Source organism: Condylura cristata, unplaced genomic scaffold, assembly GCF_000260355.1.
Source record: "Condylura cristata isolate star-nosed mole 26May11 unplaced genomic scaffold, ConCri1.0 scaffold00025, whole genome shotgun sequence".
Lineage (NCBI taxonomy): Eukaryota > Metazoa > Chordata > Mammalia > Eulipotyphla > Talpidae > Condylura > Condylura cristata.
In genome coordinates this window covers 28,486,611-28,509,768 of record NW_004567126.1, presented here as the reverse complement: position 1 = coordinate 28,509,768, position 23,158 = coordinate 28,486,611, and the positions used below count along the sequence as shown (strand labels likewise).

The window sequence follows — 23,158 nt, the reverse complement described above, 5'->3', positions numbered from 1 at the left end:
GACTCATGGGTGTGACAACCCAACCCAGGCTGGTCCTCTTAGACTCATTTCAGTTGGGTATCTGACACGTGGCCGTCGCGTCCTAGAAGCAATTAGGGACAGGAAACGGGTGGGCTCGTGAGGCAGGGTGAGGAAGGCTGGCCCAGGTACTGCCACGAGACTCAGGTGACAGATGTAAGCCAGAGTTGCTGGTGCCCCCGAGGCACATGTGGGGCCTCACTGGCTGGGGTCACAGTGAGAGGAGCCTCGGCAGCTCTCCCGCCAAAGCTTTCTGCCTGCCGTCTGGGCCAGCGACCCTCTCCCTGTTTATAACAAACCTACCCTTTTTGATGTCGAAAAATACCAGAGGAACCTTGAAGCACCAGGCCTGTCACAGGCGGCCAGGGCTGGAGGGAACAGGACGCTCCAGTGGGGAGCGACACGCACAGGCACAGCGTCCTCCCCGCCGTGTGGCAGGGCCTGAGCCCCCCCGCCCCCACTACCAGGTCTTACACAGCCCCGCTGAGTTAGTCGAGGCACCAGCAGAGGCGGCTCCTGGGAACCCTGGGAAGCGGTGCACTTCCTTGCCTTGGCTTTCAGAGGCTTCCTGCATCGTTGGCGCCGGACCTTCCATCTTTGAAACCTGCAGAGTGGCCTCTTTGCTGTCTCCTGCCGCCGCCCGTGTTAAGAGCCCCTGCACAACACAAAGCCCACGGGCAGAACCCGGTCTCCCCATCTCAAAATCCTCACTCCCCTTGCAGAGTCCTTTTTACTACATAAAGGGGCACTCCTACGCGCTGAGGGAGCAGGGGCCATCTGTGAGCCAATGGGCCTGAACACCTGCCAGCACAGGTGGCAGGGCCTGGGGCAGTTACGCCTTCCAGGTGCCCAGAAACACCGAGTGGCTTCTGCATGCTGACGGCCCCCAGAGGTGTCCTCCCCAGGAGCCGCTGAGGCGGCCGGCCCTCCCCTGCTTCACCCCCTTGAATTAGCCACCAGAGACTAGTCAACCTTCCTTTTATTTGGGTTCATAGATAATTACAGAACTGTCCTGCCAGCCCTGGTACCTCTTCTACCAGAGCCCCCCGAGGCAGCCTCAGTGCCGCCTGGGCCCTGGCCTCCCGGGAACGGGCTCCAGCCACAGGCCAGCTCCCGCCCAGCGGGAAGCACACTAGTGCCCAGGCCTCCCCCACACTGGCAGGTGGTGGTGCAGAAGGCTGAGCTCCAGTGCTACTGAGGATCACAAGGCAGCTGCCCTCTGGGCTGGGGCACGGGCACGGGTCTGCAGCAGCCAGCACCCCTGCCCTCAGGGAGTGCCTAGCCTGGTCAGGGTGGTGGCTGGCAGTGGAGGGTGAAGAGCGCATGAGACAGACCCGTGGGGGAAGCCAACCCTGCTTTTATTTCACGCGAGCTGCTCGATGGCAGACAGGAGCTCGGGTTTCAGGATGGCAGAGTCCGGCTGGGCCCCTGCTGCCCTGATGTCCTCTAGCACAGCCGCGTCCCAGGAGAAGGTCAGGAGAGCTGAGGGCACCTGCAATGGGGCAGAAATGAGTGGGACGGGACTGGGCCCCACTCGGGTGCTGCCCCCTCCTGGCACAGCCCCGTCAGGCCCATTCCTGCAGGGAGGGGTCCCCCACCCACCAGGCAGCAGTGGGAATTCCTGCCCAGGCCTCCTGCTTCCTCTGTAAAACCCTCCGTTTCAAATCCCATCTGAGTTCCAGCTCCTCTGAGGACCAGAATTAACACATTTGCAGTGTTTCCCATTTTATACGTAGAAAACTGAAAAGAGTTACTCCCTCAAGCTCACACTGCGAGTTAAGTAGAAAAGCAGGTGAAGCCCAGGGGGCCTGGCCTGGGACCCTGCTCCTTTTACCTCCCAAACTAGAGTACCGCCTCTTAGGGTTTGCCAGATGCAGAAGAACTGCAGGCCCCTGGGGGGCGCCCCCCCCACTCACCAGCCCACACTCATTGAAGGCCAAGTTCTCATCCTCCAGCAGCTTTTGCCCACCCGAGGCCAGCAGATCAAAAGGCAGCCAGTCGTTCTGCAAGGCCTCCCGGACAAACCCGTAAAGAGTCGCCATCCGTTCTCTGGCATAGAAGGTTCCTGGGAGGTAAAGGGGGTGGGGGTGTCAGCCTGTGGAGCCCCCAGGGCCCCTAGCCCCTGAGCCATCAGGATCGGAAGCATCTGAAGGCGGCTGGGCTATCTTCTGGGCGGTGCTCGGACAGAAAGCCCTCTCTCCTGGAGAGGCAGCACGGCAAACCCATCGCCACAGATGCCACCTGCCCCAGAAGAGGCTCCCGGGGCCGTCCCCTCAGCCCCAGCCCCACACACGCACCCTGGAGGAGGCACCCGTCAGGGAAGCGCACACGGAGCAGCGTGTACGTGTATTTGCGCATCTCTCTCTGCTCCTCCTTCTCCCGCATGGCCTTGGTCCGCAGTACGCTCAGCCGCTCCACAGCCTCAGACCTGGGCATCGTGAGAGCCAGGCTTAGGAAGGCCAAAGCCCAGCGCTCCCAAGTTCCCTCTGCCCCAACCAGCTCCAGGGAACCCTGCCCACCTCAGCCTCTGCTCCCGCTTGATCTCCTCGGAGCTGAGGTTGAAGAAATCCCCTGGCAGGTCAAACTGGGAGGCCAGGGGCGAGGGCCGGAAGACCCGGCGCTGGCGGGCCAGGGTGGCGCGCACGGGCTCAGCGCTCAGCAGCTGCTCCTTGTGCCTCTCCAGGTTCTGTGGCTGGGCCAAGGCAGCCTCGCTCAACACGTAAAACTCTTCTGGGTCCTCTGAGGCAGGCAGGGGCATCACTCCACTGGTCAGTGGGGTCCCCGCCCCAGCCAGGCCCCTCCCACACCCACCTGCTCAGCAAGGCCCCTCTCTGCTGCTCTTACCCTGATTGGGAACCGGGAGCAATGTCTTCTGGAAGCCGATGGCCTCAAAGAACTCGTGGGTCCCTTCTAGGCAGTTAATACGCTCCTGGGAGTGAGGATGCGGTCAGCAGGGCTCCCGGCCTTGTCAGCTCCCAGCTCTACACAGCCTAGAGTCCCCCCCACCTAGGAGCTGCTGGCTCTGAGATAGGACAAACCCCAAAGTCGCCTGCAAAGCGCAAGTGTCAGAGACGCCACAGAGCTCCCCCGCTGCTCAGTGTGGACGTGTTCCCAAGCGACAGAAAAGTCCAAACTCCCCCAGTAGGGGACAGGAGCAGGCTGTGCGGATGATGCTCGGGTATGTGTGCACAAAGCTCTCAACCTCGTCTGCCCCCTTTGCTGCCTCCCCCTGCAGCCCCTGGAGGAGCCCTCCCAGGCCAGCTCAGGCGACCAACGGCTGCCCGAGTCACCACAGGGGCCGCAAGCGGGGCGCGCTGGACGGCAGCACTCACTTGGAACACCTTGTTCTGCAGCTTTATCTTGCGATACTTCTCCTCCTCAGGGTGCAGGTGGATATTGTCCAGGTACCTGGGGTGGGACAGAGGGACAAGGGGCAGCAGCTCAGAGCCACACCTGGCCTTGTGGTGAGCAAGAAACCGGAGTCAGCCAGGCGCTGTCGTCACATGGATGGCGTCACACTGCGGCAGCAGCCTCCCAATTCAGTAGACCCCGTTTTACCCAGGTAAAATGAGGCGGATGGGGCCCTGCTCCCGGGGGCGGTGTCTGGAGGGAGAGGGGCACTGGAGCTCAGGGTGCCTAGGGGCTGCCCACTCACTTGGCGATAGTGTCCACGCCCAGCTTCACCCTGTCCCGGTCCTTGTTGAAGGTGTGGATCTTCATGATGGAGGCGGCCACCGGGTCAGTGGAGAAGTGCTGGGGTGAGAGCAGGGGAGCGCGTCACTGCAGGTCACAGCTGCCCTGCCACCTCCGCTCACATGACGCCGTGAACAAGGTGCCAATAGCATGGCAGGGCGCGGGGAGTCGGCAGTATGAACTGAAGTAACCCAGTCACGGACGCTCTGAGACAGGAGAAAAGCTGTGATGGCTGCACTGATGCCTCAGCCTGAGCCCACCACTGGGGAAGAGGGGCGTCTCGGGGGTCAATCCAATGCAGACCTCCACCCTCGTGTCCAGCTTTGGAACCCAAGTCCAGCAACAAGCCCGTGAGGGCAGCTAATGTCTGAGCACCTGCAGCCTGCCAGAGGCCAGGTCATTTCTCCTCGGCTCACATCCCAGTCCTGTGACTGACTTTCTGGATGACCCCTAGATTTTAGATGAGAGGCAGGGAGCCCCTCAGCCAGGGTGACAGAGGTGTGAGGTAAAGAGTGGTGTGACCTTGGCTGTCCGGTGCACAGCAGGGAATCTAAGCCGCAATACATGGACCAAGCCCAGGCCTGTGTGTTCCACCTGCTTCTCTGGAGGAAGAAGTCGTCACAGCTAGGGCTCTAAAGGGATCGTGGGGCTCACAGAACATTAGGGTCACTGGTGATGTTTCCAAGCACCGATGACCCAGGACCCAAATGTACCCAAGAGGCATCTTGGAGGCTCAGAGCTCCTGGCAGGCAGGCAGGTCCTCTGGACACCCCAGTCACCTCTGAACTGCATGGTGGGGGAGGAGCCTTCAGCAACGGATTTCGTCATTTGGAAGTCTAGTCCCACAGAGTCAACTTCTTGCAAACTTCAAATTGGGATCCGCTTATTTAAGACGGGCCGTGAGAACCAACGCAGCAGCGGGGGGGGAGGCAGCTTCAGCCTCGGCTACGCGGGCTGGGTGGGCCAAGCCTCGACCTTCAGCCTTGTCAGGACCACAGTTCTCAGGACCAGCAAAGCCATCCCCAGGGAAGAACCTCTGCTCTCAGGTGCTTCCAGGCAACCTGAGGCCATGTTTAAAGCAGAACCACAGCACAGGAGTAGACATAAGCCAAAGAACAGAATGTATAGAGGAACCCAACTCCACACAGGATTTTACTTTTTGAAAAGGGTGTATACGTCACAGCTGTGTCAAAATACAGGCGTTTTCAATAAAGAAAGGTGGGGGTGGGGAAATTGGGTAGCGTCAGGGAAGGAAACGGGTGGGGGCTCCACGTCTTACATTTTGCATGCCTCATCCTCTACACAGGCGGTGCAGAGGTGGGGTCCCAGCACTGCGCAGCCGCCACAGCATGAGCTCCACCCCCAGCCGGGGGTGACCCCAGGGCGCAGCAGCCCTCTCCTCTCTCCCTGCTGCTCCTCTCAAGCAGGGTATCAGTCGATCTGCCGATTCTGCTCCCCACTCGGGCTCTGTTGAATCCTTTCATCCCCCCATCCCCCCATACCTCTGGCCTACACCCCAGCTCCTATATGCATAAATAAATCTTTAAAAAAAATAAACATTGAAACAAAGCTAACAACAAAGAACACAAAGAAGCCCTAGAAAATCCATGGAAAAATTAATGCCAAGTTTGGGCCTAAGAATGACACAGAATCCAAAAGCCATTACTCAAACTGACACATTTACTTCTGTAGAGATCAAAAATTTCTACAAGGGGAAAAGATATTTCCAGATGACAAGGTGTCCATAAACAGAGCTCAAAAATGGAAAAAAATGTCCTCAGATAACCAGGTTTACCTACTAACTGGGTAAGGGCCTAGAGTCTGTTAAGCCACAGTGGCGGTGCGGGCCAGGAACGTAACCTCACTCTGCTACCGGGAACGTAACCGGGATGGCCCTCGCGAGGCCCAAGTGGCTAAAACGGCGTCAATCCCAAGCACTGGTCCTGTGTCCCAGGAACGCCGTTTCTAGAATGTAGCCTATGGAAAGTTTTTCATTGCCTAACTGTTCTTACTACCAAAGACTAAAAACTTTCTACATGCTTGTTATGAAATTACCGGGAATTTAGAAATAGAGCATTATACAATCACTCAAATAGTGCAGGAAAAAAAAAGGGTTGGTGAGAGCAAATGCGGCAGAATTGTTACCACCTGGCAAATTTGGGGAAGGCCACAGCAAGCTGCGCTCCAGTGCCGGAGTTGGAAATGCAGGAGTGGCACGGCAGGGGCAGAAGATGCTCAAGCGCAGGCACATGGGCCTGGATGACCCTGCTGGGCCAGCTGCCACAGGGCCCTTACCAGGCGGGGGTGGGCAGGAGAGAGGAGCAGAGAGGGAAGCCTGAGAACCACTCGGCCTGTCAGCGCTGGTCATGACCAGAGTGAAAGGCCACGAGCCCGGGAACCCGGCAGCACAGAAGCTGGAGAAGGCAGCAGATCACCCTCCCCGAGGGCTTCCAGAAGGAACCAGACCTGCTGCCACCTGGATTTTAGTCCCGTTAAGACCCACGTCAGGCTCCTGACTTCCAGAACCAGCAGGGAGTAAATGCCTTGCAAAGCCACAGATCTCACAGAGAGCTTTAACAGTAACAGGGTATCATACCCCGGGTAGAGGTGTTCAGGTGTTTGTTTTGGTTTGGTTTTTTGTTCTTGCAATTTTCACTAAGTTTGAAGTTATTTCCAACTATAGTTATTTTTTTACTTGAGCATACAAGAGCTGGGGTGCAGGCCAGAGTTGTGTGGTTCACAGGGGTGACAACGCACTAGAGACAGAGTGGGGAGCAGAGTCGGCAGATGGACTGAAACACACTGCTGAGGGGAGCAGCGGGGAGACAGGCGAGGTCTGCTGCGCCCTGGGGGTCCCTCCCTGCCAGGGATTGAACTTGTGCTGCAGGGGGCTGCACAGAGCTTCACAGTGCTGTGGCTTAAGCCACTGTGCCACCAGGGAGGACCTCCAAATAGTTTTAAGGAAAACAACGTGGGATTTCTTTCTATACCAAAATACCTCCATTTTCTATAAGGGAATGATGCAGTGACTTTTAAAATAAAATCTGAAGGAATCGGGAGAAGATGAAAGTATAGGAAGAGTCTGCATAGATTTGGAATATATGTAAAAAGGGACTAAGCCATTTATGATGCTTGCCTGGGGCGAGGGGGTGCTTTTCTCCATCTTTTGCCCTTTTTGACAGATTCTGTACTGCTTGGAAGTATTACCTCATTAGACTAAAATGGAAACACCCATTGGTGGTGCAACGGGTTACAGCGCCGCACATGAAGCTGTTGGCGGCCACTGCAGCACGAGTTCCATCATGGCCAGGAAGTGACCACACAGCACAGCAGACCTCTGTCTCCCCGCTCTGTCTCTGGGGAAGCCTCTCACCTCCTGCACCTCTTGCCTGTACCCCAGTATGCAGAAATAAATCTTCATAAAAACAAACAAAACCCCCCAGAAAGACAAACACCACAGAAGCAGGGACATTATAAGGAATCTGCGTCACCCAGGTGAGCTTCTTGAAGGTGGTCGGGGCCCTGGCACCGGGGATAGGGCACCACTCACCGAGAGAATGGCTTCTCTGACACAGGCTTCGCGCTGGTCTTTCCTCAGAGTGGTGCCTGTGAGTGGGCAGGTGAAGTACACTCCAGGCACAGTTAGGTGGGTGGAGACTTCTCCTCTGGGCTCAGGCACCTGGGGTCATGGGGTGGTGAAAGTGTCTGAGTCTCGACTGTGGATAGAGGCTCCCCACTCCCAAGTCACCAAGTGCCACAGTGCTGACGTATCCCTGGAACCAGACATGCCTGACCCCAGCACCACAGGACACCTAGCCCAGGACTGAACATCTCTGGATCGTTTTCTGGTCTGTAAATTGTCCTACAGTTAAACAAGGTGGGGAACAGAGCACATGGGAGCTTGACATGGTGCAGGCAGCAAGCACTGGCTCGGTCTCTTCCTGTCTCCTGCCTGGTAAGAAATAGGCTCTGGGGTGAGAATCAGGAGTCACAGTGTCCTGGATAATTCCAGCCTCTCTCTGGGCCTCAATTCCTAGGCAATGTGTAGGGTCTCTTCCATTCTAAAACTCAGTGAGAATCACAGGTTGAGCTGATCAGAATACTTTTTCTGTCAAGCTCTCCTTCAAGGCCTCCCCCAGGAAGGTCGCCCTGATTACTCCAGCATCCAGGGAGCCGCCTACCTCTGAGCAGGCTGCAGGGCTAAGGATGGGAGCAGCAGTGAGACAGTCTGGCCCCCTGCCCTGCCCCCGCTGGTTTGAGTATATGACTAGGGACAGCAGGCTTGCCTCTCCATCTCAGGCTTCTGAAAAATGAGAATCTAAAGGCGCCCACCTTCAAGGGAACCACCAGGGGAGTCCAGCCTTCCCCTCAGCATTGGGGCTTCAGGTGCTAAGTCAGAGAATCAATCAACACCGCCCTCAGCTACAATCCACGGACACCATTCAAGGCTTCCCCAACCTGCCTTCAGGCCAGAAGTAACCTTAGTCGGGCCCTCCCTAGTGGTGCAGTGGGTTAGGGCACAGCACTATGAAGCTGTCAGCAGCCCCTGAGGCACGAGTTCCATCTCCAAAAAGGAAGCTGACCCACAGGGCGCAGCAGACCCCTCCTGTCTCCCCGCTGCTCCCCTCAGCAGTATACTTCATCCATCTGCCTGCTCTGCTCCCCACTCTGTCTCTGGTGAATCCTCTCTCACACACATACCACCCCCCCAGACCTCTGGCCTGTACCCCAATTTGGTCAGCCCTATTGTCTGCTCTTTGTTCCCTGGCCAAGTCCAGCACCAACAGCCCAGAACTGGCAGCCGCTGGTGAGGGCGCGGCCGACTAGACTCGGGCAGCTCCGCGGTCCCAGCCCCCCGCCGGCGCCAGCAGCCATGCTGCCGGATGCTCTTACCACGTTAGTCCCTGGGGCCTCCAGGCTCTCACTGACAGTGGCTTCAGCCTGCAGTTCCTTTCTCACTGGAAGGAGGAACACAGCAGAGAGACAGGTCAGGGCCTGGCCCCCAGGCTGGCCGCTCCCGGACCAGCTGAGTCTAGGTGCTGCCTCCGCCCCTCCAGGGCGTGATGCTCAGTCCTGCTCCCAGGAGGGCACCAGTGCCGGCCCCTCCGCCTGACCTCGTCCTCCCCCTGCTCCTCTGTGTTTCCAAGTTCTCTTCTCCCTCCTCCTGTGCTGTTCCACTCTGCGTCTCCCCTTTGAAAACACTCTCACAACTGATCTTTAACCATCCCCCGGCAGTCACGGGTTAAGGGTTGACTTTCCTCCAGGGCCAAGCACAAAGTGGCCCAATGTCAAGGACCGAGGTGAGTGTGACGTGCACAGGCCCTGCTCTACCACTCCTGTACCTGCGGCCCAAGAATATCACGGCTCACCCTGATTCCGGATGGAGTCCTGAGATGTGGGCCCCCTGGCTCTGGGCTGCTTCTGCTCAAGCCTGGCCAGGGCCGCCGCAGCCGCCATCTGTGCCTCATCGGTGGGGCCTTGGCGGGGTTGCCTGAGGGTTGGTTGAGTGGGCTTTTCTTTGGGGGCCTTCTCCCTGGAGACAGAGAGAACAAGAGCTGATGTGGGATTACGTGGCAGAACTTCCATCCCTCTCCCACTTCTGCTCCCCCACCCTGTCAGACACGTCCCTCCTTCCCAGCAGTCAGCACAGCCCCCAGAAGATTCTAGCAGGTGTACTAGCCCTGGAGCTAGATTTAATTCAGCTCCCCTTCACACAGTCCTATACCCCATCTGGTCCCAGAGTCATGTCTGTTAAGTGGGGTAACAGCATCCGGCCCCCAGGAGCCGACGGGGAGCATGTGTGGGCATCCTTCCGTCTTCAGGAATCGCTGAGAACCAAAGGCTGCACCCCTTCTCCTCGCCACCTTCCAAGGGAGGAGTGCCACCCGGACTCTCCACAAGGGCCACGACATCAGGGTCCTGCACTGAGCCCCGGCTGTGTGCCAGCAGCAGGAGGGAGCTGGTTATGGCTCAGCTTGTGTCCTCGCACCAACATTCCTCTGAGAGGTCCTAGGAGTCCCCTCCACCACCTGAGGGTGGTATTTCAGGCAGCAGCCCCACGTCACATGCCAGTCCTGGGTCCCACAAGTTACTAAGATCCCACCTCCACCCTATGGACACAGCATGTGATTGCCCCCAGGGAGCGTGGCTTCATAGTCAACCTGCTTGACTGTTCCAGCAGAGAGGTCCCGCCTCTCCCCACACAGGGGCCTCTCCCAGCCCCTATGCTACACTGTCGACCCTTCGGAGTCCAGCTGTCAGGTGGGGACTTCCTTCCTCCTGTTCCACTAGAGACACAGGCAGCTCAATTCTCTTCTCTTCTCCCAAAGCCTCCGAGGCCTGCTTCCAGGCCACCGGGGCCAGCCCCTCTGGCCCGCCTCACAGCTGAGTCATGTGAAACTGCCTAGCTCCATGTGGCCTCCAGATCTTTCTATAAAAATGTGATCTTCCAAGAACCCCCATCTGATCTCTTCAAGGCTCTGCTGGGCAGTCCAAGGGGTCCCCTGAAGCCTAAGCCAGCGCATGTAATGCCTCTGCATAAAGCCCCCCAGCTGCACGCACAATGGAAGCCGCCTTCCTCCCCACAGATCTACAGAGCCCTCCACATCGTGCTCACTTCCCTACAGATGTCTCTTCCTTGCACAGCTCTCCTGCCGTCCTTCACACAGGCCCAAGAGGTTCCTACCACAGAGCCTTCTGCCAAGAATATTCTGTGTGCAGATGGGATAAAAAAAAAGGGGGGGGGGGATCTGGGAGAGGATAGAGCTGCTCTGTGTGTGTGTGAGAGAGCGAAAGAGAGAGACAGAGAGAGAGAGAAAGAAGGGCTGATTTCCACAGGACTGAGGCTCAGCTTTCTAGCTCTCAGCTCAAATTCCACCTTCCCAGAGAGACACCTAACAGTACCCCTTGCCCTGAGGATTTTCCCTCGCACTGACCCCTGCTCCTCCATCATGTTTACTGGTTCGCTTGTCCATCTGCCGCCTCGAGGAGGTGAGTCCTGAGCCAAACATAGGCATGTGCCCTCCCCATATACAGTATTTCCTCTCGTGTTCCAGCTGATCACAAAAGTCTGAATCTTCTTGGTTCCCCGTCCCAGCTGGGGCTCCTCAAACCTGCCCCCCTCTCCCAACAAGGTCTCCTCTCCAAGGTCTCACTCAGTCCTGGCCCTCATGACCTCCTGTATCCCCCTCCACGCTCCTACCCAAGAACCCCCGTTGCCCCCAATCCTGGCAGCAAATGCCCTGATGACACTCCTCTTCCACCCCCACTGAGTCCCTCCGCCCCCTTTCCAGCCTGCCTTCCTGCCCCTCCCCGCCCCTCACAGTCTCAGTCCCCCTCACAATCTCTTCCATCATTCCTCACAAAGCCCTGCCCAGGCTGGCATCTTTCTCCAGTCACTAGACCCCACCTCACGCACATGCTTCATTCGGTTCTCTCGCGCTCGCTCTCTCTGTCACGTTCTCTCTCTGTCACACACTAGCTCCTACCACCCCTCTGCAGCTCCCTGCAACAGCTCAGCCTCTCCCAGACGCCCCTCTCACATCCTACACAGTCTCCATCCTCATCTGCCCCCCTCCACTATATCCTCCACACACACCTCTGAGTCTCCTCCGGCCTAGCTCAGGCCTCTCCTTCTTTAAGTCTACCAGGAACAAGTCCCTGAGGCCCACATGTGTGGCCTCCTTCCAGATCCCCCTTAGGACCCTCTGGCTCCCATTCTCCTCCCAGCACCTCTAATTCACCCAGAGCTCCCCAGTCCGTTACAAGCCTTCCAGAAGACCCCCTAGTCCTCCCACCGGCTCCACGGGGCCCAGACCCCCACGCATGGATGCTAAGCCTCAGGACTCTGCCACCCCGCCGCACTCGCTTGGCCGGGAACAGCTTCCACTCTCCGGCCATGGCGATTCCCTTATGTCTAAGGGCCTTAGTCAGTGACCAATCTCTCCACCGACCCCCAAGTTTCCCTACAGTCCCGCCCTCCTTGCCCCGCCCCCTTGGGTTTCGCCCCGCCCCCGGAGGCCTCCCCTGCCCCCTTACTCCCACCCCGCCCCTCTCGTCCCGCCCCTAGGGTCTCTCCCCACCCCGAGTTCCTCGGCCATCCCGTCCCGACCCTAGGCCTCTCAAGCCTCCCGGCCCGTCCACGCCCCCAGGCCTGTAGTCCCAGCTCCCGTCACTTACCCCACCGACTCCGTGAGCTTCTGACCCGGGCCCGCGCTCTTGAACTTGATGTCGGCTTTGATCTCCTGGAAGAATTTCTTCATAGTGGCGGCGGCCCGGCGGCGGGGGGCCGCGGGGGGGAGGGGGCGCAGGGCCCAGTCGGGGAGGGGCCGGCAGAAACCAACAACCGGAAAGAAAATACCTGGTTGTCGGAAGTCCCGCCTCCGCGCGGCCGCCCACGTGACAATAGGCCACTCTAGCTCTCCGCTCCTCGCTGTCCCCGAGCGGCCACTCTGCACTCACGGGTCGTGTCTCTGTGGTTCTTCCGGACGGCGTTGCTAGGGGCTACGCGTGCGCTCCAGTCTGGAGGTTGTGCCTGGGCGCCTTCCACTGCGTTCTGGAAGAGAAGAGATTGGCGAGGGAGGTACCGGCCGACTGAGCTCACGGAGAAGGCGCTAGTCCCGCCCTTTACCCGGCCCTAGAAACTTCCCTGGTTGGCTTACGTGATAAAATCCAAATTCGTTGTGGGGATGTTCACGGCCATACCTCGGTAGCCCCACCTTTGGATCTACCATGACCCCTAAGGGGCTTAAATTAAGGAAATGAGAGATTGGCCAGAGAGCACTGAGGGGATCTAAGAATTGTTGTACCCCATGGGGTGAGCATAAGACTAGCATCCCCTCGTAGCACAACTGTAAGGCTGATGATGCAGTTTGAAAGATTTACCACTTTATCCCGGACCTCGAGAGGGCGCGTGATTGTTTGGATTGGGGTGGTGAGGTAAGACAGTAAAATAAAATTTATGTAGGTAGATGGTATTAAGTGCTATGGAAAAAAATAAAATGGAAAACAGGATGGGGTGGAGGCAGTTTGTGACATCAGCGGAGGGGATTACACACAGGAGACACATTTTTAAAACCACCAGGCCCTCTGAATGAGCCTGGCCATTAGGCGCTATCAAACAGCTGTTGTCAGTAATAGCAAAGTGATTAAATTTAAATACAAATGTACATCAGGGATGGGAACCAAATAATAGCAATTGGAAAACTCCACGAGGATGTGGACTAGTTAACAATTACTGCATAGAGCTGCTTAAAGGACATGATTTCTGTATATCAAGCATCAGAAGTGGCTTAGCTGGGTGGTTCTGGCTTAAGGTTGTGATGGTCAAGGTGTCCATTAGGGGTACAGTCTCATCTACAGGCATCTACTGAGGGAGGATCAGCTTCCAGGCTCAGTGGAAATAGTGTTAGCAAGCTTTGGTTCCTTGTTGGCTGTTGGCCAGAGGCTACAGGATGCGTGTACAGGGATCTTTCTATAAACTTCTGGAGTGCCTTCAGGCCATGGCAGCTAGGTTCCTCTGCAGCAGTGAAATTGGGGGTGGGGGATCTGGAAAGGAGAAGAGTGACAGCGGTGAGGGGCGGTTGGGGGTGGGAAGTGCCTCCCTTTTTATAACCTAATATTGGAAGTGTCGTACCATTATTTCTGACATTGGCTTGTTTCCCTTACTATGTCAGTCATCTTTGTAAAGTCACTGTTCCCCCAGGCACGGTCCTCCTGAGGGTGTTCCACCTGCCGACCCCTGCCCTCTCCCGCATGCCTCCCTCCCCTGCGCAATCGCTGTAGCTCCACCCGCACTGCACACCCTAGATGGATGGTCAGCCCACGAGCTGTGTCCTGGAAGCTTGTCCTTTTCCTGGGTGAGCCTCTAAGCTCCTGGGCTGAAGCACACTGGACTGCTCAAATTCCTAGGAGCAGCGGGGGGCAGGTAGCACCGCAGAGCGCTTCAGAAACAGCTTGTAGGGCAGGGGTGTGGCGTGGATCTCCGACTCCTTTATTTGCAGCTTCTGGTGGTAGAGGGGACTCCTGTCTTCTGGTCTGGTCTCTGGGTTCCATGCCTCCTTGTTTAGACTGACCGTCCTCTCTGTCCTGATGACTGTCACATGACACTGCTTCTGAGCCTTACAATGCTGGTGTTGGAAATCCAACTCCCTGCCAGTGTCCGTGGGTGTCCCTCTGTTCGATCAGACTCCAGCAGGTGGTCGGTCCAGCTCCTCTTATCTTCCTTCACGGTCCCAGTCAGGCCCTGGAGTCCCAATCAGATCCTCTTGCTGGGAAAGGAGGAAGCCTCACTCACATCGCCTGCATGTCTGGGCCAGGCGTTGGGCCCCCAGCTCCTGGAGAGATGTCATGGAGCTCATGTGAGAGGTGGCCTCAGCAGTGCTTCCCATGGGCTTGGCTCATGGTTCTGACCATGATCTATTTGGATACATTCCAGATGATGACTGTGTCCAGGGTTTTGAGCTGTCCCTCTCATCTCCTCACAGTCTGTAGCCTGACTGGGGCTGAATCTGCTATTTGCTATTGGCTTCACAGACTAACCCTGATAAAGTGCAGGACAAGGTAAGATCATAGGCCAGCTAGACCACTACACTAGAGTTCGAGTAAAAATGCAAGGACTGGCCCTCCCTGGTGGCACAGCGGGTTAAAGCACAGCACCCAGAATCTAAAGCCGCTTCCGCATGAGTTCGATTCCCGCCTGCCCCGGAGGTGACCACAAGGTGTGGCAGACCTCTCATGACCCGCCTGCTGCTCCCCTCAGCAGTGTACTTTGTCGATCTGCCTGTTCTGCTCCCCAGTCTGTCTCTGGTGAAGCCTCTCACCGCCCCTGGGCCTCTGGCCTGTACCCCAGTTCTGTATGCACAAATAAATACATCTTTAAAAAAAATGCAAGGACTATACTGTTAGCCTGCTGGCTTATCATACGTAGAAAGCATGCCATGGGACTCGAGGCAAAATTCGAACAATGGTCTTTCTTTGCTTGGAGGAATCTACCCCTAGTTTCCAAATTTTCAGTAATAGGGCTGACTTTTGCAACAAAAAAGGCCCTTCCTGGTGGCACAGTGGGTTAAAGTGCAGCACTGTGATCGCAGCCACTGCAGTACGCATTTGATCCCTGGCCACGGAGCTGACCCATTGGTGCAGCAGACCTCTCCTCAGCAGTATATTTCTGCCTGTTCTGCTCCCTGCTTTGTCTCTGGTAAAATCTCTCACCCCCCACACCTCTGGCCTGTACCCCAGTTCTTGTGTGCATAAATAAATAAATCTTTAAAAAAAAAAAAAGTTGTGTTACACCTCCAACTCTTCTCTGTAGGAACTACAGAAGGGAGTAAAACATGAAACAACATGACAAGGAAAGAGACAGCTCCAGAATGTGGGACATTCTCTAAGCCAGCTGGGCTGGGTGCCCAGAAAGTCAAGTGTTCTGAAAAATAAACAAGGCTCTGGGCCCTCCCTGGTGGTGCAGCGGGTTGGAGTGCTGCACTGCGGAGCTAAGCCAAGCCGAGGCCACTTCAGTGCATGTTTGATCCCCACCCCGGAGGTGATCCACATGGCCTAGCTGACCTTTGCTGTCCCGCCCGCTGCTCCCCTCAGCAGTGGACTTTGTCAATCTGCCTGTTCTGCTCCCCGCTCTGTTTCTGGTGACTCCTCTCGCTGCCCCTGAGCCTCTGGCCTGTACCCCATTTCTGTTTGCATAAATAAATAAATCTTTTAAAAAATAAACAAGATTCACATTAAAAGGGATTAGAGGAAAAGATTTGCATTCAGTACATAAACGTTGATTTGATCTGGTTCTGCTCCTGCCCCCCTCCCAAATCTTAGTGCAATCACAAAAATTGAACATGAACTGGATATTAAATAATACCATGAGGGCCCTCCCTGGTGGCGCAATGCATTGAAGCACAGCACTGGGAAGCTCTCCACAGCCACTGCAGTACGAATTCTATCCCCACCCAGGGAAATTATCTACATGGCACAGCAAACCTCTCGTGTGTCTCCACTGCACCCCTCAACAGTGTATTTCAGTCAATTCAGCTGTTCTGCTCCCCACTCTGTCTCTGGTGAATCTTCTCACTGCCCCTGCACCGCTGGCCTGTACCCCAGTTCTGTATGCATGAATAAATAAATAAATAAACTCTCTACATTCCTTCCAAAGGCAGTGCCTAATTCCTTTCCCTTAAGGGTGGGCTGCACTTAATGACTCATTTTTAACAAACAGAATAGAGTAGAAGTGATCATGTGTAGCTTGGAGACTAGATCATACAGGCACTGCAACCTGCCTCCTTGCACCCCCTGTCCCTCAGTCGGGGGTGCGGGGCAGCTCGGCATGCTGTGAGGAAGTTCAGGCAGTGCTGTGGTGAGGCCTACATGGTGAAGAGCTGAGGTCTTGAGCCAACAGCCAGGCGAGGGCAGCACCTTGGAAGCAGGCCCTCCTGCCAGAGTGGAGGCTTCCGATGAGGTGGTCCTGACAGCTGTCTTCTACAGCCTCATGAGAGACTCTGAGCCAAGATTCTCCCAGACCCCTGACCCTCAGAATTGCTGGACGCAACAAATGGTTATTGTTACAAGTGACCTAGTTTAGGGGTAATTTGTCATGCAAGTGAATTAATAAAAGAACAATCTATATTCATTGTGCTACCGTTTTTCGTCTTTCCTAATGTTTGAAATGTGAACAATACCGACTAGCACTATGAAATAAAAGATCAGACACCTTATAATTTCAAATGAAGATAAGAAGACTGATCCAAAGTGACACAGTTCAGCCACTGATGAAGACCCACTCCATTCCCTGAGCGTGAAGTCCTACAGGGACCCTCAACCTGGATGCTGAATCTCTGGAGGGCTTAGAAACCTCATCAACGGGCCTCCCTGATGGTGCAAGGAGTTAAGTGTCAGTACTATGAAGCTATCGGCAGCAAGGAGTTAAGTGTCAGTACTATGAAGCTATCGGCAGCCACTGCAGCACGAGTTTGATCCCCGGCCAGGGACCTGATCCACAGGGCACAGCAGACCTCTCCTGTCTCCCTGCTGCTCTCTTCAGCAGTGTGTTTCAGTCAGTCGATCTGTTCTGCTCCCCACTCTGTCTCTGGTGAGTCCTCTCTTACACGTACCCCCATACCTTTGGCCTGTGTCCCAGATCTGGTATGCATAAATAAATCAATCTTAAAAAAAAAAGAGAGCCTTCATCACCTATCACCATCCATTTTGCCCTCTCTGCTCAGCTATCTGCAACTATTCACAGCTCCTCTCTAACCTTTTGCCCAGGCAGTCCTTTCTGCTGGGAGATAGCCCTTCCCATCTGTCTAACTCAATCCTCTTCCTCCGGTAACCCACCCTACCTTCCTCATGCTAGAATCGGAGGTATAAAGTGCCTCCCTCTTACAATAATCATTGGCAATATTTACTGAGCCCTCATTACGTGCTAGGTACTTTGTGGAGCACTTTAAACCTTCTGTGTATAACTTCCCGGTCCTCAAAGGCATCTGTTTATAAACCACGCACTGTCATGACTCGCATTTATAAATGAGTGACATGAGCTCCAGAGGATAAAGTCACCCCCCAAGGTGACTCAGCTCTCAAGTAGCAGGACTCAGACTTCAAACCTGCAGGGTTCACACCTTGTTCCCTGTGGTCAGCAGGCGAGTGCCTCCTAGGGGTGGCTGTGTCCTAACCCTGAGAACCTTCACTATGGTAACATTTGCACCCAGCAGGTGCTGCAGGATTTTAAGCTGAGGAGATGATGCTGGCGTGTCCACAGGGTATTATAAGGAGGCAGGGGGTCAGTAACGAAATGTAACAACAGGAACAATTTCAGAAGGACCCAATTCATTGGCGTGGCTTTGAAGATGGACGAAGGAGCCAGGAAACAAGGCATGCTGGTGGCTTCTAGAGGCTGGAAAGGGCAAGGAAATGACTGTTCTTTCCCAAGGACTTTCATAAGGAGTACAACTCGGACAACACCTTGATGCTAGATCAGTGAGACCCATTTGGATTACTAGCTCCAGAATGGTAAAGACACATGTGCTATTTTATGTCACTTTGGTTGTTTGGCACAGAAGCACCAGGAAATTACTATCCCTATATCAAACAGTGCTAAGAAATAGGTACAGAAACTTTTTCAAATAAGATTTATTTTTATTAATTTATCATAAAGATTTATTTATTTATGCATACAAGAGGTGGGGTGTAGACCAGAGGTGTGGGGGTGCATGTGTGAGAGAGGACTCACCAGAGACGGAGTGGGGAGCAGAACAGATCGACTGACTGAAACACACTGCTGAGGGAAGCAGCAGGCGAGACAGGAGAAGTCTGCTGTGCCATGTGGGTCAGGTCCCTGGCCAGAGATCAAACTCGCACTGCAGTGGCTGCCGATAGCTTCATAGTGCTGACACTTAACTCCTTGCACCACCGGGAGAGGCCCTATTTTTATTTATCCATATGAGAATTGGGGTGTAGGCCAGAGGTATGGGGGGTGTGGTGTGGTGAGAGGATTCACCAGAGACAGAGTGGGGAGCAGAACAGGTGGACCCACTGAAATGCACTGCTGAGGGAAGCTGCGGGGAGATGGAGAGGCTCAAACTCCTGCTGCAGTGGCTACCAAAAGCTTGACAGTGCTGACACTGCGCCACCAGAGAGCTCTGTGATGCCTCAGGTCTCAAGGGACCTTTGACTCTGCGTTGCTGACAAGACACAAGACGGGGAGAATGAAGGCACTGCAATCCCCTTGGTGCGCTGCGAGCTGCAACAGAAGACCACCCTCCAGCTGAGACTAGGAGAAATGTGTGGCAATTGGGAGTCCAACACTCTGGAATTCAATAAATAAATCTTAAAAAAAAACAAAAAAACTAACCACATGCAATCTATCATGGCTTGGAGCAAAGCTCAGTAGATGTTATTCTTCTGCTTGGGAAAGTGCCCAATAAATACCTCTTTGTGAAGGCAAAGGCTTATGGCCCAGGTATCAAACTGAGGATAAAGCCAGCAACACACAGTAGGTGCTCGGACTGGCTGCTAATTCAAGGGGAAGGTTTCACCAAGTTCCGGGGAGCAGGCGTAAGTACGGTCACCAACTTGGCATCTTTGGCCAGATGCCAACCCCATCTCAGGGAACAGGAAGCTACAACACCTCTCCTGGTGACTCACGGCCCAACCTTTGGCTTAACTGACTTCTAACTTGGCGGGAAGGTGTGGATCCTCATCCACCTCCGTCTGCCACTTATTCCCTTTTGTTCCCCCTTCCGTGAGTGGCCCCTCAAGCTTTCCCACTTTCTTGAACTATGGCCCCAGTTGCTATCAGTTAGATCTTTTTCCTGTCCTTTCACTTAGCTTGGCCAGGTCTGGGCAGGAAGTCTCTGGAAGGCCGTCTTTTTTCTGCCCTAGCACAAGGGCTGGGATGGGGAGAAGTTTCCCCACATTTGACAGTAGGGACCAGCAGAGGTGGCATTCTTGGCGTGAGCCTCAATGTGTGCCCTAAGGCAAGGACACAGGCTGGGGCTCAGTCTTCCCATCTGTACCCTGGCCTAGCCGGGCCCCTGGACAGGCGTCCTCATCACTGTGTGCCTCTCCTATGCAAATAAAAACGGGGTGCTCAGCAAGGCCTGAATTTCAGATAAAGAAATACTTTAATATATACAATAATACATTTTACAGTTTTAACAACTTTTTTCTTCTCCCAAATTACCCCCTGATTGATACCTAATGAATCAGGGTATAGGCTGGGAGTATGGGGATGATAGAATTCACTGAAGACAGAGTGAAGAACAGAAAAGGCAAATTTGCTGAGATACTGATGAGAGAGGCTGGCAAGATGGGAGGAGTCATCTGACCCTAAATTTTACAATTATAACTATTTTTTTTAAAGATTTGTTTATTTATGCATACAAGAGCTGGGGTTCTGGTCAGAGGTGCAGAATGGGGGTATGGTGAGAAGATTTCACCAGAGACTGAGTGAGGAGCAAAACTGCCAGATCCACTGAAACACACTGCTGAGGGGAGCAGTGGGTGAGACAGGAGAGGTCACGTGGGTCACCTCCTTGGAGGGGATTGGACTTAGGCTGCAGCAGCTAAGGATAGCTTCATAGCGCTGCACCATCAGGGAAGCCCAATTTTAACTATTTTTAAAGCACCATGTCAGTGCAGCAGACCTCACCTGTCTTGCAGCTGCTTCCCTGAGCAGTGTATTTCAATAAATCTGCCTGTTCTGTTCTCAAAAAAAGGAACCATGTCAATTCCTTGCGGGTGTCAAATATTCCTATTTGATGATATATACCTTTGTTATTTTTTGTTGTGGTGGTGGTAAAATATGCGCAACATCAAACTTACCATTTTGACCATTTTATTTATTTATATCAGTTTTCATTCTTGTTCATTGTACAGCAATGTTTACTTCCCCCTCCCTTTGACCATTTTAAAATGTACAGCTCAGGGGCATAAGGACAGTCACATTTTTTGGCGACCATCCATCACAGGAACTTTCTCCAAACTGCTATCAGTCCCCATTAAACACTAACTCTCCCTCCCCAGCCATCATACTTTCTGGCTGTATGCATCTGACTCCTAAAGGCACCTCCTGTGGGTGAACTCTTGTGGTATTTCTTCTTATGTGTCAGGGCTATTTCATTTAGCATCATGTTCTCAAGGTCCATCCATGTTGCAGGATGTTTAACAAAATTTTTTTTTTTTAGTTCAGATGACCTAAATATTGCATGGGACAAATATTGCATGTAATATACTTATTCTGAAAAATTGTGTAGCTGCAACTTATATTTAACTGGCATTCTGAATTTTATCTGGCAATTCTACTTACAGCCCTGCTTCTGCAGTTATTTTTATTTTAAAGTTATGTCTATTGGGCCCCCAGGGTGGCATTAATGGGTCAAGTCTCAGCACTATGACATTATCTACAGCTGCTGCAGCCTGAGTTGATCCCAGGCCAGGGAGGTGACCCACCCACTGCTCCCCTCAGCAGTGTATTTCAGTGCAGCTGCCTGTTCTGCTCCCCACTCTTACACTGGGGATTCTTCTCATCCCCACACCTCTGGCCTGTAACCGAGTTCTTGTGTGCATAAATAATCTTTAAAATAACAACAACAACATAAAATTATGTTTATTGAGGCAATTTTGGTTGATAACAATGTGTATGTTTTAAGGGTAGAACATCACACACCTCTATAAATGTAGGTTATCACACTATGCCTACTGCCAAAGCCCCAAATTCTTCACTGCAGCCCCTCAGACCCTTCATCCACTCTATGCAGATATCTCAACCTCTCCATGTAACCTCAGTTCTACTGTCAGATTTCAAGCATTTGTTTTGGTTTGCTTTTGTCTACTCTTTTGTTTTGTTTCTTTATATTCCAAGCATGCATGAAGCACGTGGTATTTGTCTTTCTCCTGATTTATTTCGCTTAGCATAATCCTTTGCTACTCCATCCATGTTTTTGCAAATGGCAGGATTTCATCTTTTTTATAGCTGAGTAGTAATCTATCAGCATACATACATCTTTAGAGCTACTCCTCTGTCGTTGGACTCTTAGGTGGGTATACTTATTTAAAGTATTATTATATATATACATGTATATATATACTTACACCGCATGAAATTTCAGTTGTCTTAAGTATACAATTTAGTACATTTTATTGCACATTTACAGAGTCATACAATCATCATTACAAACATTCAAAAACATTTCCATCACCCTAAAATGAAACCTCACACCCATCTGCACTCACTCTGGACTCTACTCCCAGCTTAAGGCTGTAGAAAGAAATCATTAACCCATTTTCTATCTTGAATGATTTGCCTTTTCTGGACATTCCATTAAATGTCATATGATCCTGAAATCATGTGACCTTTTTGCCTGATTTTTTTTACATCACTTTTTGAGGTTCATTACTATTGTACTGTGTATCAATGCTTCATTTCTTTTTTTGCTGAATAGTATTTATCATAAGCATATCCCACGTCATCTGGTTTGTGCATTCACCCATCGATGGACATTTGAGTTGCTTCTACTTTTTAGCTCCTGTGAAACAGACTGCTTATGACTATTTGTGACTAAGTTTTTATGTAGAGGGTGAGTTTCATTTTTCTTGGTGCATACCTAGGGGTGGCATCGCTGGGGCCATATTGTAAGTTTATGCTGAACTTGTAAAAAGCTTTTGAGATCTATTTCAAGTGCATATGGGTGCACTTGAGACAAAAAAAAAAATCGTACTAGGTGATCGAATCCTTCTAGTGTTTTTAAAAAGAAATCCTTCCAATGTTTCTCCAAAAGCTGAAAACTCAAATTTCTCAGGAATGTTCATAGGCGTTAAGACAGAGCCAGGGGGAGCGCTCCAGCCTCCTTCCCTCCCACACTCGCTCAGTCCTCCAGCGTCCACCTGATATTAGCCAATTTCTTTACAACTTTCAAGTTGACAAAAACTTATCAACTTCCTTTAGTATAGAGAAAGCCTCCTCCATTACTCAGCTTTCTCTCAAGCACTCAGGCTCTTTAAAGTTTCACCGCTGACCCAAACCACACATTAACATTTCTTTGGCCCGCTAGACCTTGAGCTGCCAACGGCACCCGGCGCCCCCGGCACTTCCTATTCCCGGGCACAGCTTTCACTCCAAGAGCTGCGAAGTCACTGGCTCTTCCTCGGGCTCCATACCAGTAGGAGCCCCATTTACAGGAGGGGAAACTGAGGCATTAAGCGATTAAGCAGTGCTCGACACACTCTTCTGGAAGGAATATGTGCATTAAAGTATTCCGTAGCGTAGGCACGTAGTGCCCCAAAACCTTCGCTTTATTGAGAAAAAAGTGTGCGCTTCACGGACGTTTCTCCCAAACCGCCCCCCAAGCCCGCCCCTGCCCTTAGCCACTCCCCCGGCCAGCGTCGGCGCGTCCCCGTTTTGAGTTGAAGCTCTCTTCTGGAGTCCGGTGCGGACAGCTCCTTCGGTAGCCAATGCCCACTCCCTACCTTGGGGCGCTTCTCGCGCTATCCAATGAGCTGCAGCTCTCCATTAAACCCCTTCTTCCAGAAGGGGACGCGGTGGTATCCAATGGCGAGCCTCCTCCGGGGCCGTCGTCGGCCTGCCCCTCGACTCTCAGCCCCGCCCCGAGGCGTCGGGCCTCCCGCCTCTTCTCTCCAGAGCGCCTCCGTTTCTCTCCTCCCACTTTTCCCCTTTCACCTCCCATAACCTCCGCCCCCTCCATTAGACCTCTGGTCACGCCCCTTGCTTCTGCCCGTTACCCAATCCCGTTAACTTGATATGCTCCAACCCCTCTTCTCATTGGTCCCCGCTCTCCTCTATCCCCCGCACGTGGTACTGAGCGACAGCATCATCCACCCGTGACGGACGAAAGGTGGGACTTCCGGTGGCCCTCAGGCCAATAACACGCTCCGGCCCGCAGTCCAGGCGGCCGCCCCCGCCCCTTCGGTATCCCGCTCCCGCCCCCGGCTT

General features: G+C 53.5%; 1 protein-coding gene across 1 annotated transcript; it reads right to left on the bottom strand.

Annotated features, from left to right (window-relative positions):
• Positions 1-1,362: 1,362 nt before the first annotated feature.
• On the bottom strand, positions 1,363-22,746 carry UBXN6 (UBX domain protein 6). The gene is made up of 12 exons (XM_004689336.2): positions 22,675-22,746; positions 11,890-12,265; positions 9,081-9,244; positions 8,605-8,669; positions 7,262-7,390; positions 3,674-3,771; positions 3,351-3,426; positions 2,863-2,947; positions 2,538-2,757; positions 2,316-2,446; positions 1,935-2,083; positions 1,363-1,510 (listed from the first exon to the last, which is right to left on the bottom strand). Exons 2-12 carry the CDS (start codon positions 11,970-11,972, stop codon positions 1,382-1,384), a joined length of 1,329 nt encoding a protein of 442 aa, XP_004689393.1. The 5' UTR covers positions 11,973-12,265; positions 22,675-22,746; the 3' UTR covers positions 1,363-1,381.
• Between the last annotated feature and the right edge of the window lie 412 nt (positions 22,747-23,158).

Coding starts and splice junctions, on each gene's coding strand:
- UBXN6 (XM_004689336.2), bottom strand. CDS start 11,972: ATGAAGAAATTCTTCCAGGAGATCAAAGCCGACATCAAGTTCAAGAGC. Junction 3,772..7,261: donor TCAGAGAAGCCATTCTCTCG/GTGAGTGGTGCC, acceptor CTCTCACCCCAG/CACTTCTCCACTGACCCGGT. Junction 1,511..1,934: donor CCTTCAATGAGTGTGGGCTG/GTGAGTGGGGGG, acceptor GCCCCATTGCAG/GTGCCCTCAGCTCTCCTGAC.